This window comes from Gymnodraco acuticeps, unplaced genomic scaffold, assembly GCF_902827175.1.
Source record: "Gymnodraco acuticeps unplaced genomic scaffold, fGymAcu1.1, whole genome shotgun sequence".
Taxonomy (NCBI): Eukaryota; Metazoa; Chordata; class Actinopteri; order Perciformes; family Bathydraconidae; genus Gymnodraco; species Gymnodraco acuticeps.
The window spans coordinates 335174-357662 of NW_022992129.1; the positions used below are offsets into that span (position 1 = coordinate 335174).

The following is a 22489-nucleotide window of genomic DNA, read 5'->3' on the forward strand; positions in this document are numbered from 1 at the left end:
TTTCTATTCAACATTAGTACAACAACTGCGTTACATTTGTGAAGCTTATAATGATTTTGTCGATGCCAAAAAAGCAAGGTGTTATTTCAACACATTTTGTGAATGCCAATAACAGTTTAACCAATGAAGTCATCCATTAAACTTTTAACTAGGCATCTAAAAAAAACACGCTGTTGTTCATATCACATTTATAGGCCAGAACTTGTGACGACATGTTGACAGTCTTGTTTGAGAGTCACAAGCAAAAACAGTTGTCAGGTGTTACCATGTGCCATGTAAGCTAATAGATAGGTGTGCGTATATACTATTAATTGTAATTATACGAGGTCAGCCGGTTACAACCTGAAGTCTTTGTTACGAACCGAGTCAAATAACTGTCGTTGCAATTTAAAAACACAAGTAGAAATGCAGTGCACTGAAAATAGCTGATAAACAAATGTTATGTCACACACACACACACACACACACACACACACACACACACACAGCTCTACACTGCAAGATTGATCCAAGTACACAATTTACTTGACACATGAATACTAATTAACTAACCACAAAAAAAGTATTGAAATCAAATTCTGAAGGCATATTGTACAGATTGATCCCATCTGAAAGCAAAGTAGAAGTCGCCCTCTGGTGGCAGCAACATCCGTGAATGCAGCACAAATACACGAAATGCATAATAAATATTCCATTTTAATGTATAGTTTTTGAGAACCCATACACTATTATACAATACATATCGCTGTCATGTGTTAGGATGTGTGTAATCATACTGAATTGATCAGTTTTCCAAAAGGCACTTTAATACATTGCACATATAATAATAATAGATTTATTTTGTTTGCGCTTTTACAGGTGCTCAAAGACGCTTTACAGATAGGCTATAGTGAAAAGAAATAACTCTTAATAACTCAATAAATACCTTTACCTACATATTGAGCTCAGCAAGGTCTAAATTATTTAGTGAGTATCTAGTTTTTGACAACCCATTGAGTTTAAGTGACCCAATACAATATTCACACACAATAAACAAGACAAGAGGCATGGTGCACAAAAAGCAGTGGAAAAGAAAAAACTACTGGATCGATTGTCATGAAACTTATTGGAAGTATGTAGCATGTTCAGAGGAAGAACCCATAGAAAATTGGATCCGATCCCAATTACTGGGCAGACACACGTCATGTTTTATTGTATTAATATTGCGTATACGCTCTTCAGGTGCCCGTGTTTTACACCTAAATGTTATTATATACGTTAAACCTCCTAAAAATGTTAAATATCGCTACTCCGATGTGTTTTTTTAGTAATCAATCTTCTCTTATAAGTACATAATCCGCTTATTGGTTTTGGATGTGCATGTTACAAACATGGAGATTTATGATAGGGTAACAAAGTCCACAGTTGGCTCAGAGCCTGGGTTTAAAAAGCGGCCTGCAGCTATAAACAGGGAGCCATTATTATCTGACACACACACACACACACACACACGCACACACACCAACACACACACTGCTGTCGTGCCTGCTTCTACCTCAGAAGCTGCAGGAAAAACACACCTGCAGTGAAAATGTTGAGGAAATCTCTGGTGAGCCTCGGACTGCGGGTGAACAGGCAGCAGCACGCCGGGATTCAGACGGCTAAAGCCGGCCTGAATGCGGGGAATCATGCAGGCATCCACCGCCGTGACGCAGCCACCACCACCACCGTGATAAATGACTCCGTGAAACAGAAAACCATGGATGATTTAGGCGGACCGAGTTTGATGTCCACTTTAAACTGGCTTTTCGTAAAGGGCTATTTCAAAAAGGCGCAACAAATGCAGGTACGTGGAGGGATTCTGTGGATAAAAGGACTGCTGTGTTGTTGTTCGGTTTCGACCTGTCCGACCATATTATTTATTTAAACTTAATGTATGGAGAGACTGTCTTCGATTGCATCACAAGTTAAAATGACCGTAAAGCCTTAGTAAATGAGTAGTTAACACAAAGTAAATACAATCCATTAGTGTACTTATTTACCTCTTTTGGCAGGTCTCTGTGCAGGCAAACTGTTATGAAGTTGTGTCTGTGTGTCTGCTGTGGTTTTGCATATAATATGCACTCTCTCTGAACCCAGTGCTGAAGGGAAATGTAGGCTACTCAATTGTATTTGTGTTGCTGGCAGCATTGACAAATGAAATGTTAAATCAAGGTCACACTCACAAATATTATAACAATGTTGTAATGCCAACATTGCAGAAAAAACTTCACATTTAAAGACATTACCTTGGCATCAGAATCTGCAATGCTTTTGTACCTATTGTCCTGACATTTGTTTTACATAACACATAAAATACATTTATGAAAACTAGTATACTAATACAAGGCTTTACCTTACACGTTTAATTGCTGAACCTGTTTTTCCACAGAAGAAATGTGCATCTGTACTCCTAGGTAATATACTATTAACCTCTGTCATAGTGTAAAGAGAAAGCACCTGCACCACCATATGCATAACATCATGTTAAAAATGCAGAGTCCCTGTAATATCAAACATCATAGTATTACTTTTGTGCAATCCGAACACATTTATTAAAAAAGGATTCTTAAGGTAAACAAATAAATAGAAAGTTAACTCATTAAAAACCTAAAGTGTGTTTGAGAATCAATTCGAGTATAACAAAACTCAAGTTCATATTTCCTTAGACCCTAAGTAAGTTGATGTGTTGAACATATGAGTTCCACTGCGGAAATAACAAATGGATCCGTCCTGCAGGAGGCAGCTCAATATGTGAGGTTCTTTGGTAAATCACACATCCAATATCTCCATACTGCCCACAGATTGAGCACAGGAAGATCTACGGCCCTCTGTGGAAGTCAACGTTCGGGCCTCTGGTCGTAGTGAACGTGGCGACCGCTGAGCTGATCGAGCAGGTCCTGAGGCAGGAGGGGAGGCACCCGGTCCGCACAGACATGCCCCACTGGAGGAGATACAGGGAGGTCAGGAACCATGCTTACGGACCCCTGACTGAGTGAGTAAACCCCCCATACCAACTATGTGCAATATATGCCGTTAATTACAATATATATCTGGCTGCTATATCATTACAGATGTGTATTTTTTAATCTTTAATATTTTTTTTATGCATGCTTCTTAGTAAACATTAAACTGTTTTTGGCTCTTTCTGCTGTAACAAATGTAAAAATCCCCTCTGTGGGACGGATAAAGGTATTCTGATTCTGATAGATCCTCTAGCTTGATTTATTTGATCCCGTCCACAGTAAATTCCATAGTAGTTGTAAAACAGTCTTCAGAATAAACTCCTATAAGGACTCCTCAGTCAGAGTGAGATTCATTGTTTTGCAATTCCCTCTGTGTTATTTACAGCTCATTAAAAAAAAAACACCTGGGGAATTTGACTCGTAATTTCTGAAGATACCCGAATGAATTTGCTAACTTAAAGCCTCAAAAGGGAGGATGTGGCTCAGTGGAACATTGCGCTCATCTTCAGACCAGGGGAGGACAAGTTCGAGTCCCACTGCAGTCAGCATGTCATTGTGTCCCTGGGAAAAACACTTCACCCCACAGTATTGAGGGGTTTGCTCACAGTAATGAATGAATGTAAGTCGCCATGGAAGCATCTACCAAGTGACATTTAATGTAATGTTAAAAGCAGAACAAAACATACTGTCCAATGTTATAGATACTTATTTAAAATAGGATGTCATTTATATAAGTCCTATCTAAGTATAATTCCTCGGAAACTACTGTATTAGTTGCTTTGTATCATAAGGCTCCAGTCAGACCCTGTCAGGAGGACAATTGTTGTTTTTGATTGTCTAATAGCAGCTTTTCTTCGCTGTTATCAGGTTTTTCTTGTAGTTTTTCTTGTCAGACCTGTTGAGGCAGCGCTCGTCATCGTCAGTTAATTTTGTTACAACAGAGAAAAGCCTGAACTCTAAACCCTAAAACCTCCTGAATTACTCCAGCTGTTGCAAACATGTTTCATCCATTAGGTTCACAAGTGAGAGTTGTTTAACCAAATGTGGTCTTTGGCTCTTTCAAGACTATTGGACAGTACGTTTAGTGGAGTATAGATGCAAGTAAGGAGTCATATTCAACTACACTGGGTTAATGGTAATGAAGCAATCTGTCAACACTCAATGATGTGTTTTTAATAGTGTTTTGATGGAGAGGATTGCAATGACTCAGGCTTTGAATACACTTTCATATTTTAGTGTATATTTTTACAAAATACGAAATGTTTAAGGCTTGAGGCTACACGTTTTCATTTGATAGGTTGTCACTAGCAAGGACCTATCATTGTTTATTTATTATTTTTCATATGTGTATTTTGGGTTGAATAAGTTGAAAAATACCAAAATAAAGTAAACTTCACAAGGCAAATTTAACAAGTTTTCTTTATATTTCAAACAAAGTTCCAAAGGGCTTTCACATTTAAACAGAAGAGCTTAAACACACACAGTGAACACAATGTACCAAATACCAGCAACACATCATTAAACAAAGAGAGTTTGACAAGGTAATATAACATCAATAAAATTTGAACAAACAATTAAAAGTAAATAGGGTTTTTTTAAATGTGTTAAAGGACCACAATCCCATGTTACAGAACAATACATTTGAGTTTGACGAACGTTTATTAAACCACTTTATCTAATTTTGTTTCTATCATATTCTGTTTCTATTATATTCTATTTTATTTACTTGCACTATCGTCTGTTTTATTGTGTTGCACTGTTGGAGGAGCCTGTGACCTAAGATTTTCATTGTCATAACTACACTGTAGCTATTGTACACATGACAATAAAAGCCTTGAAACGTGAAACCTTGAAGCCCATTTTCTTGTATTAATCTTCCTTGTTTTTTGGTAGAATGGGGGCCAATTGGCAGCGCATCCGCAGCATCCTGAACCCTCGGATGTTGAAGCCCAAACACGTCTCCTCCTACACGAACACCGTCAACGACGTGGTGACGGACTTCATCCACAGAGTGGCCTGGCTCAGGGATACAAACGGAGGCGGAGTGATGGTCAACGACCTGACGGAGGAACTCTACAAATTTGCTTTTGAAGGTCAGTAGTGAACAATTCAGCTGTGGAAAGTCAACAGAAAACATCTGGATTAGCAATAGAGAGGTTATTAGAGGGAAAGAAATGCAGTTAGAAGAAGTTACTGGTGAAATACATCTTACATGAATGAAAGAAGATCAACTGTGTTATAGTTCAACACAAGTTTAATGGATAATTACATTTAAAGTGTTCTGCAGGATGTCTTCCTTCTGTTAATCTAAAGTGAATCAATGATATAATCTAAAAAGTACTAGACATAACTAGAAGCAACATACCACACACATACAGAGCTGAAAGAAGAACTTAGATCCTTTACTTTGTGTAAAATAAGTAGTTGGTTCATTTGATCCTCTGCTAGTAGAATTAAGAAGTATAATTAGCTAAATGTACATGAAGTAAATACTTGTGACCCTTTTCACAGTATTTTATTATTATATAATGATATTGTATCCTGTTTTAATTACTGAGACATCATGTAAGAGCCTGTTAATGTTGCACTTTTTCAAAATGGATTTCTTGTGTTTCAATACGCAAAAGTAACTCATAATAAATATAAGTTTTGAATAATTGTAGTGGAGTAAAAACAAAATATATGTCCCTGAAATGTAGTGGACTAGAATTAAAATACCATAAAATGGAAATACTCAAGTACGATTGTGTCAAAACAGTACTATTAGCAAGTATTGTAGGCTACTTTTAAATGTAGGTAATATGATTAAGAAGTCGGGACCTTAATTTGACCTTGGTGGGAGAATTTCCCAGATGCTTTACGAAAACTTACAAATATAAGTACCCTAAAATACTCAAGTGCAAGCCCTAAATTCAGAATGTAACTTAAATACAATTATTAATTGTGCAGAATGAGGAGCAAACTTTAGATATTACTTGTTCATACTTGCAAAATAACGATTACAACCACACTTCTTTATTCTTGCAGAGCAGAGAATTAGTCATCCATTAATACATCACTGTGTCATTTGTGTGCTGTCAGTCAGTCAGGGCGTAAACTCTGACACAGTTGTTGGGTGTTTTGGCCTTGACTCCTGATTAGATACTACGTTTATTTACACAGAGAAATAAGTTTGACATTTTTAGGAACATGCTTATTTCATTTTCTTCAGATAACTCAAGGGTAAGAATGATACAGCTCTAGTGTCTTTGTGCTAAATATGAAGCTACACAGCCACCAGCTGGTTAGCTTAGCTTAATTTAGCTCAGCCTTAAGACTGGAAACAGGCTGAAAAAGCAAGTCTGGCTTTATTTGGTTTAATATGTATAATAACAAAGTGAAAAAAATATGAATGTATGGTTTTAGAGAGGTTTACAACTTACAAAGCCAAGCTAGCTGTTTCCCTCCGTGTACAGTCTTTTTGCTAAGCTAAGCGCTAAGCTAACTAGCCGTAGATTCGTAACTGGCAGCCTTGACAGTGGTATTGTTTTTTAAATCAAACTCTGAGAAAGAAAGCAGATAAACATTCCCTAATATGTCAATATATTCCTTTAAACAGCAGCTTTCTTATAAAATTATGGATTAACTTTCTATATCATGCTTCTACGGCAACAGGGCTGTAAGACATGTAAGTTCTTGGTCCCCTCCTCTTCTCCCTGTACACAAACTCGCTCGGATCAGTCATTAGCCCGCATGGTTTTTCATACCACTGCTACACTGACGACACCCAATTAATTCTGTCCTTTCCCCGCTCAGAGACCCAGGTCGTCGCACGCATCTCTGCTTGTCTAGCTAACATCTCTCAGTGGATGTCTGCTCACCACCTCAAGCTCAACCTTGACAAGACTGAGCTGCTCTTCCTTTCGGGAAAAGATTGTCCCACTCTTGACCTAACAATCAACATCGGCACCTCAGTTGTTTCCCCGACTCAGACTGCAAGGAATCTGGGTGTGATCCTAGATAACAACCTGTCCTTCACTGCAAACATCGCTGCTACAACCCGTTGCTGCAGATACACGCTTTACAACATCAGGAAGATACGTCCCCAGCTGACTCAGAAAGCGACTCAGGTTCTGGTCCAGGCTCTCGTCATCTCACGCCTAGACTACTGCAACTCCCTCCTGGCTGGTCTACCTGCATGTGCCATCCGACCTCTGCAGCTCATCCAGAATGCAGCGGCTCGTCTGGTCTTCAACCTTCCTAAATTCTCCCACACCACTCCGCTCCTCCGCTCCCTTCACTGGCTTCCGGTAACTGCTAGAATCCACTTCAAGACATTGGTACTTGCGTACCATGCTGCGAATGGATCTGGCCCTTCGTACATCCAGAACATGGTTAAACCGTACACCCCAGCACGTGCACTACGCTCTGCATCAACCAAACGACTCGCTGCGCCCTCGCTGCGAGGGGGACCCAAGTTCCCATCGGCGAAAACACGTGGGTTTGCTGTCCTGGCTCCAAGATGGTGGAATGAGCTCCCCATTGACATCAGGACGGCAGATAGCTTACACACCTTCCGGCGCAAACTGAAAACTCATCTCTTTCGACTCCACTTCGAGCGTTAGAACTATTAACGAAGCACTTTTGTACTAATAAAGGACTGGATTACCTAAAGCCAGTTGAGTAGCACTTGAAATGTTTGGCTCTATGAAACCTGATATACTTATATGATTCTGTTTTCTTCAAGTTTGTATTTTGTTGGTCGAACGCACTAATTGTAAGTCGCTTTGGATAAAAGCGTCAGCTAAATGCAATGTAATGTAATGTAAAAGAATAACACAATGAAGACAATAATATTGCAGCAGCAAACGATTATATGTTATAAGGCTGTGTCCTGTTTTAACTTTGTAATGCCACATAGCCAGGGGCTATTTGTTTAAATAACCAGTATAGTGTGAAATAATTGAACACAACCCCATCAAACAAATGTGGTAACAAATGGATCATAATAATATCACCCAAAATCTCCCTAAATCAATGTTTCACTTTGTGAATTGTTATTTATTGGCCAAGGTGTAAGATGTGTACACTTTGCTTAACTAAACCACCACTTTGTAGCCAGGATAGCAAACAGACGAGTTATAATATTTGTTGTATATCTTTTTAAACGCAGGTATCTGTTCAGTGTTGTTTGAGACTCGTATGGGCTGCTTGAACGAGGAGGTGCCGGAGGAAACACAGAAGTTCATCGTCTCCGTGGGTGAAATGTTTCGTCTCTCCAACATCATCATCCTCTTCCCAAAGAGAATCTGGCCCTACATCCCCTTCTGGAAACAGTTTGCAGCCGCCTGGGATCACCTCTTCAAAATCTGTGAGGAAATATAACCTGTTTTAGGCCGTTTGTTACAGAACAATTTGTTTTGTTTATTCAATATCAGAATCAGAACTAGAACATCCTTGATTCTTGTTTTGTTTTTTTAAATATATGTTATCTCTAATGGTTTCTACTATTCAAGGATGTTTCCTAATCCTGTTAAAATGTAAACTAATGCTTACCTGGGACTGTAGGACATTTCCAAAACAACATGAGATTGACAATGACATATTACTCACGTGAAACAAAGTAGCCTATGTAAGTTAATAACATGTCCTCTCTTGCTTTGAGGAATTTCAAGTATTACAATATGAACCCTTTGCTGTTTGTGTGCAGCTCTTTCTCTGCCAATCCTCCTCACTGATTGTTATCACAGAAAAAGGGTTACTAAAGCTCAGGCTTCATGGTCATTTGCATTATCAAATCATTTCAAGGACACTAGACTGGTGATACTCTCAAAGTCACAAAGTCCACCTCACAGCTCACAAGGCCCTTTTTCCTTCTGTGTTGAAACAGAAACCAGAAACAATGGTGCCATTCTGCACAAAATGCAGTATTCTTCTTTATAATGTGGTGTTGTTACAATCATTGACATAAAAACCTGAAACAATGAAGAGTTTACATAATATATATACTTATAAATGACATATTGTGTTGTTATTTTTAAAGAATACTTATCGTTACTTTTTAAATTGAATATCCTGCCTGTTTTCTTTAAGGACTAAATACATTTCAATTGAAAAATGAGAGCTATTTCAATGTTAGGCAATGACAGTCTCAGGCTGCTCCAACATTGCAACATATAAAAATAATATTAACATGAAAAAATAGTATATTACACAAATGTTGTTGCAGGAACATATTTATTTCCGATGACAAATGTTAAACTTGTTTCTCTCTCAGCGGAGGAGATGGTGCAGAAGAAGATGGCGCAGATCCAGCAGCAGGTGCACCTGAAGCAGCAGGTGGAGGGAGCGTACCTCACACACCTGCTGCTCAGCGACCAGATGACCGTCACAGAGATCCTGGGCAGCATCACCGAGCTGCTGCTGGCAGGAGTCGACACAGTGAGTACAGACAGTGTGTGTGTGTGTGTGTGTGTGGTGTGTGTGTGTGTGTGTGTGTGTGTGTGTGTGTGTGTGTGTGTGTGTGTGTGTGTGTGTGTGTGTGTGTGTGTGTGTTGTGTGTGTGTGTGTGTGTGTGTGTGTGTGTGTGTGTGTGTGTGTGTGTGTGTGTGTGTGTGTGTGTGTGTGTGTTGTGTGTGTGGTGTGTGTGTGTGTGTGTGTGTATGTGTGTGTTGTGTGTGTGTGATGTGTGTGTGTGTGTGTGTGTGTGTGTGTGTGTGTGTGTGTGTGTGTGTGTGTGTGTGTGTGTGTGTGTGTGTGTGTGTGTGTGTGTGTGTGTGTGTGTGTGTGTGTGTGTGTGATGTGTGTGTGTGTGTGTGTGTGTGTGTGTGTGTGTGTGTGTGTGTGTGTGTGTGTGTGTGTGTGGGTGTGTGTGTGTGTGATGTGTGTGTGTGTGTGGTGTGTGTGTGTGTGTGTGTGTGGTGTGTGTGTGTGTGTGTGGTGTGTTGAGGGCCTTATTGTATAGTATAATTTGTTTTGCATTACGTTTTCTCGTTGGCTTAAATTATGACTTAATTAGTGGTGTGAATCTTCTCTCTCTCAAATAATAATTAAATTTTTTGTATTCTTCAAATCTCAGGGACTTTAACCTGTTAAACCCGAAGGTCCCCGCCGGCGGGACCCTGGGTCTTTTTTTCACGATACTGTGTCTCAGGGGATCTTAATATTTAAGAACCTATTAATGTGTTATACCAGATTAACGGAAATAATCTCAGCTAACTGCCGATACAAACCATGTTTACCAAAACAAAACACAAGTTTCACAATAAGCATCTAAATGACCCCTGAGCGAAAAATGCTAACGGACATTGGCACAGAACTCAAGATAAAAGTACCCTTATTACTTATCATAGCTGCACATACAATATATCCGATTAAAGCTGAGACTCCATAGATTATGTAGGTATATAGTATCATCACTGAGTGATCCGGACTCGCGACAGGGGAATCAAATACAGTCATCACAACACGTACCTTTACGAAGCTTCTAGGGAGATCGTCTCACAAGTAGCTGTCAATCTGAGCAAAGTACATGTTCAATGGCATTAAAATGAGAAAAAACGCGGCTGAATCTGTTAATCCATAGGTTCTTAACGTCCATGTATAAAAAACTGATTGAATTTATAATCCATAATTCCATTTTTATGTAAAAATCGGAGCGTAAATGCTAGCTGCTAATGGTAGCCACCACAGCTAGCTGCTGCTTCCGGTCTCGGCGATGCAGCAGTCTCACACATACACATGACCAAATAAGGACTATGTGGGAGTTCCCCTCGATTCCATTGGCTCTGACTATCAGAAAGAGATGTCACATGTCAAAATCGAGCAAGGGGGGCCAGAGATATGGAAAATCCACCCAAATGGCCCCAGAAGAGGTTTTTTTTGCTAAATCTGTCTAAAAAGGTCAAATATCACTTGTTTTGCATCAATCTTGATACAGGGTACTTATTATATGTTGTACTTTGGATTCCTAAAGCTTTTAGTCTACTAACCCATCATCCAAGGTTAGTTGTCACTATAAGTACAACATATTTTTTGGACGGACACTATAATTTACAGTTTTTTACCATGTTCAATCTGAATTTTCTTTAAAATAAAAAACATCTATATTGAATCTGACTTTTCTACATCCAACTCACAGGTTTATCATTACTTTGAGAAAAAAGATTATTAATTTAACCCTTTTAGAAGGGAAGATATGGTCATTTGTTCTGGGAATGTCATTTTCGAGCCTGAAACCTGAAAAACAGGCTCGGGGTTCAACAGGTTAAGGTAAGGCAAGGCAAGTTTATTTATATAGCACCTTTCAACACAAGGCAATTCAAGGTGCTTTACAAAAATGAAAGACATTCAGACAAAGGCATTTAAAAAAAAAAGATAATAAAAGAAACATTAAAAGAAAAAATTCATGAATAAAAAGTTACAGTGCAGTTTAAGATATGAATAGTTCACACATAAGTTCCACTTTACTGATGAACACAACGGCTCAGTTTCAATTAAAAGCAGCGACAAAAAGAAAAGTCTTTAGTCTGGATTTAAAAGTAGTAAGAGTTGCAGCGGACCTGCAGGTTTCTGGGAGTTTGTTCCAGATATTTGGAGCATAATAACTGAACGCTGCTTCTCCGTGTTTAGTTCTGACTCTGGGGACAGAAAGCTGACCAGTCCCTGAAGACCTGAGAGATCTGGATGGTTCATAATTTAGCAGGAGGTCAGAAATGTATTTTGGGCCTAAACCATTCAAAGCTTTATAAACCCGCAGTAGTATTTTGAAATCTATTCTTTGACACACAGGAAGCCAGTGTAAAGACTTCAGAACAGGAGTGATGTGATCCACTTTCTTAGTGTTAGTGAGGACTCGAGCAGCGGCATTCTGAATCAGCTGCAGCTTTCTAATAGATTTTTTAGTGAGACCTGTAAAGACACCATTACAGTAGTCGAGTCTACTGAAGATAAAAGCATGGACAAGTTTTTCCAAATCCTGCTGTGACATTAGTCTTTTAATCCTAGATATATTCTTTAGGTGATAGTAGGCTGATTTAGTAACTCTTTTAATGTGACTGTTGAAACTCAGGTCAGAGTCCATGACTACACCTAGATTTCTGGCTTTATCTGTTGTTTTGAACATTGTACACTGAAGCTCAGCGCTAACTTTTATACGTTCTGCCTTGACTCCAAAAACCATTACCTCAGTTTTGTCTTTGTTTAATTGGAGAAAGTTCTGACACATCCAGTCATTGATTTGTTCAATGCACTTACTCAGTGTTTTTAACTGGAGAATAGTCTCCTGGTGAAATGGTTATGTAAATGTGTGTGTCATCCGCATAGCTATGGTAACTTATTTTGTTGTTTTTCATTATCTGAGTCAGTGGTAGCATGTAGATGTTAAAGAGAAGAGGCCCCAAGATGGAGCCTTGAGGAACCCCACATGTCATATTTGTCAACTCAGATTTGTATTTACCTATAGAAACAAAGTTGTTTCTGTCCTTTAAGTAGGATTCAAACCAATTTAGAACTGTTTCCGAAAGTCCCACCCAGTTTTCCAGTCGGTCTAGTAATATGCTGTGGTCAACAGTGTCAAATGCAGCACTGAGATCTAATAATACTAACACTGAAGTTCTGCCACTGTCTGTGTTTAGGTGGATGTCATAGAAGACCGTTACAAGAGCAATCTCAGTGCTGTGGTTTGGGCGAAATCCTGACTGGAACACATCCAAACAGTTATTTAAATGCAAGAAATTACTCAGTTGTTGAAAAACTACTTTTTCAATGATTTTACCTAGAAATGGGAGGTTTGATATGGGCCTGTAATTGTTCATTACTGAAGCGTCTAGATTATGCTTTTTTAAGAGCGGTTTAATGACTGCAGTTTTCAGGGCCTGTGGAAAAACACCTGAGTAAAGAGACTTGTTTACTATATGAAGTAGATCTGAAGCCATGCAAGGCAAAACATCTTTGAAAAACCCTGTTGGAATAATATCAAGGGCAGCAAGAGGAGGATTTTCAGAAGTTGTATAATGTCCTCTAGGTTTTTATCATTAATCTGATGGAATTGTGTCATGCTATCCATCCATCCATTCTCCCGCTTATCCGTGGTCGGTTCGCGGGGGTAGCAGTTCCAGCAGAGAGCCCCAAACTTTCCTTTCCCTGGCCACATCAACCAGCTCTGACTGGGGGATCCCAAGGCGCTCCCAGGCCAGTGAAGAGATATAATCCCTCCACCTGGTCCTAGGTCTACCCCTTGGTCTCTTCCCAGCTGGACGTGCCTGGAACACCTCCCTAGGGAGGCGCCCAGGTGGCATCCTAACTAGGTGCCCGAACCACCTCAACTGGCTCCTTTCGACGCAAAGGAGGAGCGGTTCAACTCCGAGTCCCTCCCGGATGACCGAACTTCTCACCTTATCCCTAAGGGAGACACCAGCCACCCTGCGGAGAAAACCCATCTCGGCCGCTTGTATCCGCGATCTCGTTCTTTCGGTCATGACCCATCCTTCATGACCATAGGTGGGGGTAGGAATGAAAATGGCCCGGTAGACAGAGAGCTTTGCCTTCTGGTCAGCTCCCTTTTCATCACAACGGTGCGGTAAAGCGACTGCAGTACCGCTCCCGCTGCTCCGATTCTCCGGCCCATCTCACGCTCCATTGTTCCCTCACTCGAGAACAAGACCCCGAGATACTTGAACTCCTTCACTTGGGGTAAGGACTCATTCCCTACTTGGAGTGGACAGTCCATCGGTTCCTGCTGAGAACCATGGCCTCAGATTTGGAGGTGCTGATCCTCATCCCAGCCGCTTCACACTCGGTTGCGAACCGATCCAGTGAGTGCTGAAGGTCGCAGACCGATGAAGCCATTAGAACCACATCATCTGCAAAAAGCAGTGGTGCAATCCTTAGTCCACCGAACTGCATACCCCCTCCCCCACGACTACGCCTCGAAATCCGATCCATGTATATTACAAACAGGATTGGTGACAAAGCGCAGCCCTGGCGGAGGCCAACCCTCACCGGAAATGGGTCCGACTTACTGCCGAGGACCCGGACACAGCTCTCGCTTTGGGAGTACAGAGATTGGATGGCCCTGAGTAGAGACCCCCTCACCCCATATTCCCGCAGCACCTCCCACAGTAACTCCCTGGGAACTCGGTCATACGCCTTCTCCAAGTCTACAAAACACATGTAGACCGGATAAGCGTACTCCCTGGCCCCCTCCAGGATCCTTGCGAGAGTAAAAAGCTGATCCGTCGTTCCACGACCAGGACGGAATCCGCATTGTTCCTCCTCAATCGTTCGACAATCGGCCTGACCCTCCTTTCGAGTACCTGAGAGTAAACTTTCCCGGGGAGGCTGAGTAGTGTGATGCCTCTGTAATTGGCACACACCCTCTGATCCCCCTTTTTGAAAAGGGGAACCACCACCCCGGTCTGCCACTCCTTCGGTACTGTTTCCGACTTCCACGCAACGTTGATGAGACGTGTCAACCATGACAGTCCCTCAACACCCAGAGCCTTCAGCATTTCTGGGCGGATCTCATCCACCCCCGGGGCTTTGCCACTGTGGAGTTGTTTGACGACCTCAGTGACCTCCCCCCGGGAGATTGGTGTTGATCCCCCGTCATACTCCAGCTCTGCCTCTAACATAGAGGGCGGAGTTGTCGGGTTCAGGAGTTCCTCAAAGTGTTCCTTCCAACGCCCTAACACTCCATCAGTTGAGGTCAACAACGTACCATCCTTACTGTACACGGCTTGGATGGTTCCCTGCTTCCCCCTCCTGAGGTGTCGGACAGTTTTCCAGAACAACTTTGGTGCCGCCCGAAAGTCCTTTTCCATGTCTTCTCCGAACTTCTCCCACACCCGCTGCTTTGCCTCGGCCATGGCTGAGGCTGCTGCCCTTCGGGCCTGTCGGTACCTTGCAACTGCCTCGGGAGTCCCCTGGGATAACAAATCCCTTCTTCAGTCGGACGGCTTCCCTGACCACCGGTGTCCACCAGGAGGTTCGAGGGTTACCGCCCCTTGAGGCACCTAAGACCTTGAGACCACAGCTCCCTGCCGTGGCTTCGGCAATAGAGGCTTTGAACACCGACCACTCTGGTTCAATGTCCCCAACCTCCACAGGAATACCCGAAAAGCTCCGCCGGAGGTGTGAGTTGAAGGCCTCCTGAACTTGGGCCTCCTCCAGACATTCCCAGTTCACCCGAACTACACGTTTGGGCTTACCAGGTCTATCCAGACGCTTCCCCCGCCACTCGACCCAACTCACCACCAGATGGTGATCAGTTGACAACTCCGCCCCTCTCTTTACCCGAGGGTCCAAAACATACGGCCTCAGGTCCGATGATACGATAACGAAATTGATCATGGACCTTCTGCCTAGGGTGCTCTGGTACCACGTACACTTATGAGCATCCTTATGTTCGAACATGGTGTTTGTTATGGCCAATCCATGACTAGCACAGAAATCCAGTAACAAACCACCACTCCGATTCAGATCAGGGGGGCCGTTCCTCCCAATCACGCCCCTCCAAGTGTCTCCATCATTGCCCACATGTGCGTTGAAGTCTCCCAGCAAGATTAAAGAGTCCCCTTCAGGAGCCCCATACAGGACTCTTTCCAGGGTCTCCAAGAAGGCCGTATACTCTGAACTGCTGTTTGGTGCATAAGCACACACAACAGTCAGAGTTTTCCCCCCCACAACCCGCAGGCGTATGGAGGCGACCCTCTCGTCCACTGGGGTAAACTCCAACAACGAAGCACCCAACCGGGGACTTGTGAGTATCCCCTCACCCGCCCGGCGCCTCACACCTTGAGCAACTCCGGAGAAGAATAGAGTCCAACCCCTATCCAGAAGTAAGGTTCCAGGGCCTATGCTGTGCGTAGAGGTGAGCCCAACCAGATCCAACTGGTAATGCTCCACCTCCCGCACAAGCTCCGGCTCCTTCCCCCCCAGAGAGGTGACGTTCCACGTCCCCAAAGCCAGCTTCTGTCGCCCGGGTCTGGTCCGTCGAGACCCTCTGCTTTCACTGCCACCCTGGCAGCGCACCCGACCCCATTGCTGTTTCCCATAGGTGGTGGGCCCGCGGGACGGAAAAGCGGAGGTGTTGCCCACGTTGCCTTTTCGGGCTGTGCCCGGCCGGGCTCCGTGGCAAGCCCTGCCACCAGACGCTCGCCGACGAGTCCTCCCTCTGGGCCTGGCTCCAGAAGGTGACCCCGGGCTTCATCCGGGCAGTGTATCCTCACTTCTTTGTTGTTCTTTCATGAGGTCTTTTGAACCAATCTTAGTCCGGCCCCTTGCCTGAGACCAATTTGCCATGGGAGACCCTACCAAGAACACAAGGTTCCAGACAACACAGCCCCCAGGTTCATCAGGGCACACAAACTTCTCTACCACGGTAAGGCGCTGGTTCTTCAGAGAGGTCATGGTGTTTGAATTGATTTTAAGTGGACACAGAGACAAAACATTTGCTGTACCTGATACAGAGGCACTGACTGCTTGTCTGATTTTCTGAATTTTGTCAGTGAAGAAGGAGGCAAATTTATTGCACGCCCTGGTGGATAGAAATTCAGAGGTTACTGACACTGGGGGGTTAGTTAGTCTGTTGACGGTAGCAAACAAGGCACGTGCGTTGTTTTTGGCAATGATATCAGAGAAGAAAGACTGTTGGGCAAATTTCAATTCCAAATTAGAAAGGCCAAGTCTCTCTTTATAGATTTCAAAGTGCACCTGGAGATTTGTTTTTCGCCACCTGCATTCAGCTTTTCGACACTCTTTTTTTCTCTGTTCTCACAGTCATGGCCTTTCTCCATGGAGATATTTTCTTCCCAGTCACTTCCTTTACCTTAGAAGAAAAATTCTGAGTTAACATTTCCCTAGTATTTTCAGTTAAATATCGCTTTGTGGTTACCTCTTTTTGAACATTTTTGTGAACAGAAATAGAGCTCTCAAGGAAAACACAGGAATGATCAGAGAGTGCAACATCAGTCACCACAACCTTAGAGATATTCAGACCCTTTGAGATAATTAAGTCCAGAGTGGGCCCCTTATTGTGCGTGGGCTCCGTCACATGCTGAGTCAGTCCATAGTTATCAAGAACACAAAACTGTTTTTTTGCCCCTCTGTCCTGGGGGTTGTCAACATGGCTGTTAAAATCACCAACAATGACTAGACGGTCAAAGTCAATACACACTATAGACAGCAGTTCAGTAAAGTCATCAAAAAAGCTTGCACAGTATTTGGGTGGTCTATAGATATTTAGGAACAGAGCTTGAGAGGAGCATTTCAGCTGAAGGGCCACATATTCAAAAGAAGCAAAGTTCCCATAAGATGTCTTCCTGCATTAAAGGGAATCATTCAACAAAATAGCAACTCCACCTCCTTTCTTATGCATTCTTTCCTGACTCATAAAACTAAAGTTGGGAGGGGTTGATTCGATAAGAACAGCTGCACTGTTATTTTGTTCAATCCATGTTTCCGTGTGATAAAATCATTGATTAAAAATGTTTTACCTGCCAAAGACCTGACATTTAATAAAGCTAGTTTAAGTTTTAAGGCATGGTGACGGGGGTGTTGGTGCGCGTCCAGGGGGAGGAGGTGGTTGACGTAGGCACGGTGACAAAGACGGGGGAGGTGGTGCGCGTCTCTGCTTCGGTGATTTTGATGGGCGTCGTTGAGGGGCGGGGGTAAAGGACATGCTGCCCTACCCTGCGCATCGCCTTAGTTTGGTCCTTGAACTCCAGGAAGGAATCGGTGCCAACCCTCTGTATCTCCTTCATGTGTTCAGCGATCTCCAGGAGGGTGGAAGAAAGGGTGAAACGGAGAGTAGAGAGAGCTGTGGGGTGAAGGAAGAGTATCCTCAGAGGTGATAGGGGGGGGTGAAGGGCGGTGGAGACTACTCCATTCCATAATCAAGGCATTCCTCAAGCGGGTGCAGTGATACTTCTTCAAGGTTTTCTGCGCGATGTGTTGTGTCTTTCTCTTGTTTTGATTCCTCTTGTTGCTTGTTCCTTGGCAGAGGGAACAGATTGATGACGCAGGCAGTTGAATATGTTAGAGATAAACAATTTCACTCCTGACGAGGGGTGTTGTAACGGTTCACAAACATTCGGTTCGGTACGTACCTCGGTTTTTTGGTCACGGTTCGGTTCGGTACGTTTTCGGTACAGCAGACATTTTTTTTCACAAAACAAAACATATATATATATATTTTTTTAATTATTATTAAACTGTGAATAATGTATTCACTCAAATAAATACAAAATATAATAAAATAAACATTAAGGTGCAGCATTTCGATGAACTGAAATAATCTGTATTTGAACTTTACTGTACTAGTTACTCACAAAACATAAACTATTAGTTTTGGGTTTTTAATTATTATTAAACTGTGAATATTCACTCAAATAAATACAAAATATAATAAAATGAACATTAAGGTGCAGCATTTCGATGAACTGAAATAATCTGTATTTGAACTGTACTGTACTAGTTCCTAAGCAGCCAGTTTGACATTAGGACTTGCTTGTCATTGTATTTTCATGTTTTTTTGAAGAAAAATTAACTTGTCCACATTGCTTGCCGAAAGGGCAGATCTGCTGGCACTAACAATGTCTCCTGATGTGGAGAACACCCTCTCTCTAGGGACAGAGGTAGCAGATACAGCCAGGTAGCGCTTTGCTAACATGGCAACATAAGGATATTTGGCATTTGTAATAGCTTTGGCTCGGTCTGAACTCTCTGCGAGTGGTGGAGGCTTAAATGCTAGTGGGAGTTGGGTTTGCACTTCAGTCTTTTTTCTTTTGGTATCGGTGATATTCACGTTCGGGTGATGCCTTTTCAAGAGTGTGGCAAGTTTGATGTATTGCCAGCCGCGTAACCAATTTTAGTGAACAATGCCGACAAACAGCTTTGGTTCGGTCCACCTGTCTTTGTCCGTCATCCTTGTACGTAACTGCGAAACCAAAATGTTCCCAAACCGGAGACTTCAATGATGCTGGAGGATTTTCGAGCTCAACTTTATCTGCGTTCGCCATTAATTTTCGACAGTTCCTCAAATTACTGACTACATTTGAACGCATCCCTCTGACCAGCTCTCATAGTATGCCTCTCATCCAATGAAATGACTTGCTCGTTCTATGACGCGTTGAACCCAATGTGAGCAAATTACTCTGAATGCTGCGACGCAGCACCTGAGATTACTTCCAAAAGTTATTCACGTTCTCAATTTTTACGTTTAACGTTATATTCGTTCGGTACACTTCGGTACACACCTGTACCGAACCGAAGGGCCCGTACCGAATAATTTCGGTACGGGTACGTGTACCGTTACACCCCTACTCCTGACTTGTTCAGGCAAAACTCCATTTGCCTTAAAAGATGTCTGCGGTCCCAGAAAAAGTTAAAGTTGTCAATAAAATGGACAGAATGGTCAGTACAGGCAGTTGAAAGCGAGATGTTCAGTGCAAACAATCTGCTGAATCTCTCCACTCCTCTTCTGACTGGCTGGTAGAGGGCCCCACTGATGAACACCTCTGCATTTAGAGAGCTGACAGTTTCCAACAAACATTTAAAGTCTTTTTTCAGCACTTTTGACGCATTTGTTCCAATGTGCAGTACCACATTTTTCACAGTTGGATGTACAGCCCCAATATGCACGATCTTCTCAGCCAAGTCAGAGACCATATCCTTGGGAAAACAGAGTACTTTGGTGTTGTTCTTACTCCATAGACTTTTTACATCTCTTACAGCGAGTCACCCACAATCAGAGTTTCAGGCCCAGTCGTTAGCTTTCCCTCTAGCCTTTTACTTTTGGAGTAGCTATTGGTCCTTACCCTGCTGTGTGAAGAGGACAGGTTATCCAGGTCATCAGAAAGAGATCTCCGGTGCTGGGTCAGTGGAGCGTATCTGTTCTGGATTGGCACACTCGGTGGTTTAGGAGGAATGTTTGTAGTTCTCCCTTTAGCAGCTGTCCACGACTGTTTCCTAGTATGAACAGGGGTTGAAGAGGCGCTCTTCCTGGGTGATAACAATGCAGGCCAGCCGGTCGCATCACAGATTTCAGAGCGCTGGGCTCTGCCTGTTGTTCGTCCTCTGCCTGTTGTTCGTCCTCCCAAATCCCATGGAAATTATTTCGTCTTCGGCCTTGCACCCAGAGAGGGAGGACTACCACTTGTAGATTTATTACCTGTAGATGTATTACCCGGTACACAGCCCTCCTGTTCCTTGGAATCCTTGTAGCTGCTAACTAGCTTTGAGTTAGCATGCCTTTGTCCATTCTTTTGCAACACTGGTAAAGTGGTGTCATTCCAACCTAGTCCATTCACTTCCACGTTAACTTCCAACCGTTACATTTTCATTTCCACACGGCCATCTTCTGTAGAAGTTTGTGGAAGTCATCTGTAGAGAACGGAGGCATTTTGCTGCTAACTAGCTTAAGCTAAATAGCATGCTGTACCAGGCTTTAGCTGTTGCTAGGCCACGCTACTGTAAGACTGAGGTCGTCGTAAAAATATTGAAATTTGGCTGAAACCCCTCCGTCTATTTACGAAGAATAACTGTCCCAGTGATAAGTTAATGTCCAGGAGCCGCTACTCGAAGTTTCAGAAAAAGAAAAATAGAAAAACAGCATAAAAAGTAAGCAGAGGCAAGAGCAAGCAGAAACGTGTCTGCACTGTAAGAATAACAACTTCACTACACTTCAAGTGCATTTCAAGTATACAAAATGTGAATATTGCCTGTAAAAGGTCAGGATTGTGCCTGTTAAAAAAGTGGTAGATTTAGGAAAGCTGCCATCTAATTCTCTGAAATTCACCAGTTTAAAAGTTAATTTGTTCATAGATTAATACTGTAAAACTGATTTTGTGATCATTTTTATCTAATCACACAATATGCTTCACAAAAAAAAACATTTAATGTTTGATAGTTGTGAAATGACTCATAATATTACAATACAATAACAATCTGAATTTTTACATGAATCGTTTTTCCTACAATTCCTTACAATAATATAGCCATTGGAATTTTGAAACACCAGTTTTTATTGTAACCTAGATATCTACTAAACTTTGACTTTACCTTTATTAAGCCCACTTCTAACCCAGGCAGTTTTAAACTGAACATCAGGGCTCAGTGAGAGGGCAACTTGAACATCAAAGTAAAAAACAGAAGATAAGCGTGTGTGTTCCTCTCTCTTTTTCAGACCTCCAACACTATCGCGTGGTCTCTGTACCAGTTGGCAAAGATACCAGAGATCCAGGAGCAGCTTTACCAGGAAGTGATCCGTGTGTGTCCCGGGGACAAGGTGCCCACCAGCGAAGACATCGCTCACATGCCGTACCTGAAGGCTATCATCAGAGAGACGCTACGGTGAGTCATTTGTTTTAATAGTACACCATATAAAGGAGCTGCCGGTTCTTGCAGTGAGCACTTTGTTTGTTCTGGCTGCATTGTCAGAAGTGCGAAGTGCAAATCTTAGTTTTTTAATTCTAAGATGGGGTGACTATTGCCACTCAATATCACAGAGGGATTGGGTAAACTGGGTAAACTAATTGGACGTGTGTAATCTCCATTCACAACGTAGTTTTTAGCTTTCAATACCATTTTATTACCAAAGACAAACGGCTTGTGCACGGCTACACGGTCACATTTGTTTTGCTTTTCCCAGTCCTAGAACCCAGTCCTAGAACCCAGTCCTAGGACCCACACCTGTGCCAGTGAGGTCACCTAAATACCCTGTGCCATTGCGCCATCTAGTGCTAAAAAGAAAAACATACAAATGGGGACAACATAAGGTGATGTCTTTAAATACCTTGTTGCTCTGTGGTCCACAGGTTGTATCCGGTGGTTCCAGGAAACGCCCGACTCAATGTTGAAAATGAGATTGTGGTCGGAGATCATCTGTTCCCCAAAAACGTGAGTGACTTTTAAGAGCCAAATCCTGAAATGTTGAAAACAAATTCAGCTTAATTTAATTTTTTCTCCATTGTTTTTATTTAATACTTAACACTAATCACTGTCAGCTTTTTATTTCAAAGAATATAAATCAGATGTCATGCTTTGTAATCAGCAGCATTGAGTCATGACTGTATATTTGTTTTTTCTCAGAAGCTGTAACTGATTACAATTTTTGTAATTAAATCACGTAACTTTGTACATTTTTCCCAGACGCTGTTCCACCTGTGCCACTACGCTGTGTCCTACGATGAGAGCATTTTTCCCCGACGCTCACTCCTTCCTGCCCGACCGCTGGCTGAGAGGATCCGATGAGAGGACCAAGCAGCATCCGTTCGGGTCGGTGCCGTTCGGCTTCGGGATCCGGGCGTGTCTGGGCCGACGGGTGGCCGAGCTGGAGATGTACCTGCTGCTCTCCAGGGTAAAAGCCTCTCTTTAATGTTGCTGCTTTCTAAGATTCAATCAATGACTTCTATAAGTCTGTCTGGAGATTAGGAAATACAGTGGTCAGTGTTAGTTATTCCCAAAGACTACTACTACTACTACTACTACTACTATTACTACCACTACCACAACTACTACTACTATTA

The 22489-nt window shown here is 42.4% G+C and overlaps 1 protein-coding gene across 1 annotated transcript; it reads left to right on the forward strand.

The window, feature by feature from the left end:
• The first annotated feature begins 1477 nt into the window (after positions 1 to 1477).
• Positions 1478 to 22338, forward strand: si:dkey-91i10.3 (cytochrome P450). Its single transcript, XM_034203670.1, is given in 9 exon segments — positions 1478 to 1825; positions 2823 to 3013; positions 4878 to 5077; positions 8137 to 8334; positions 9241 to 9404; positions 21148 to 21314; positions 21779 to 21860; positions 22113 to 22157; positions 22159 to 22338. Coding segments are annotated over 9 exon segments (1482 nt in total). The 5' UTR covers positions 1478 to 1570.
• The last annotated feature ends 151 nt before the right edge of the window (positions 22339 to 22489 follow it).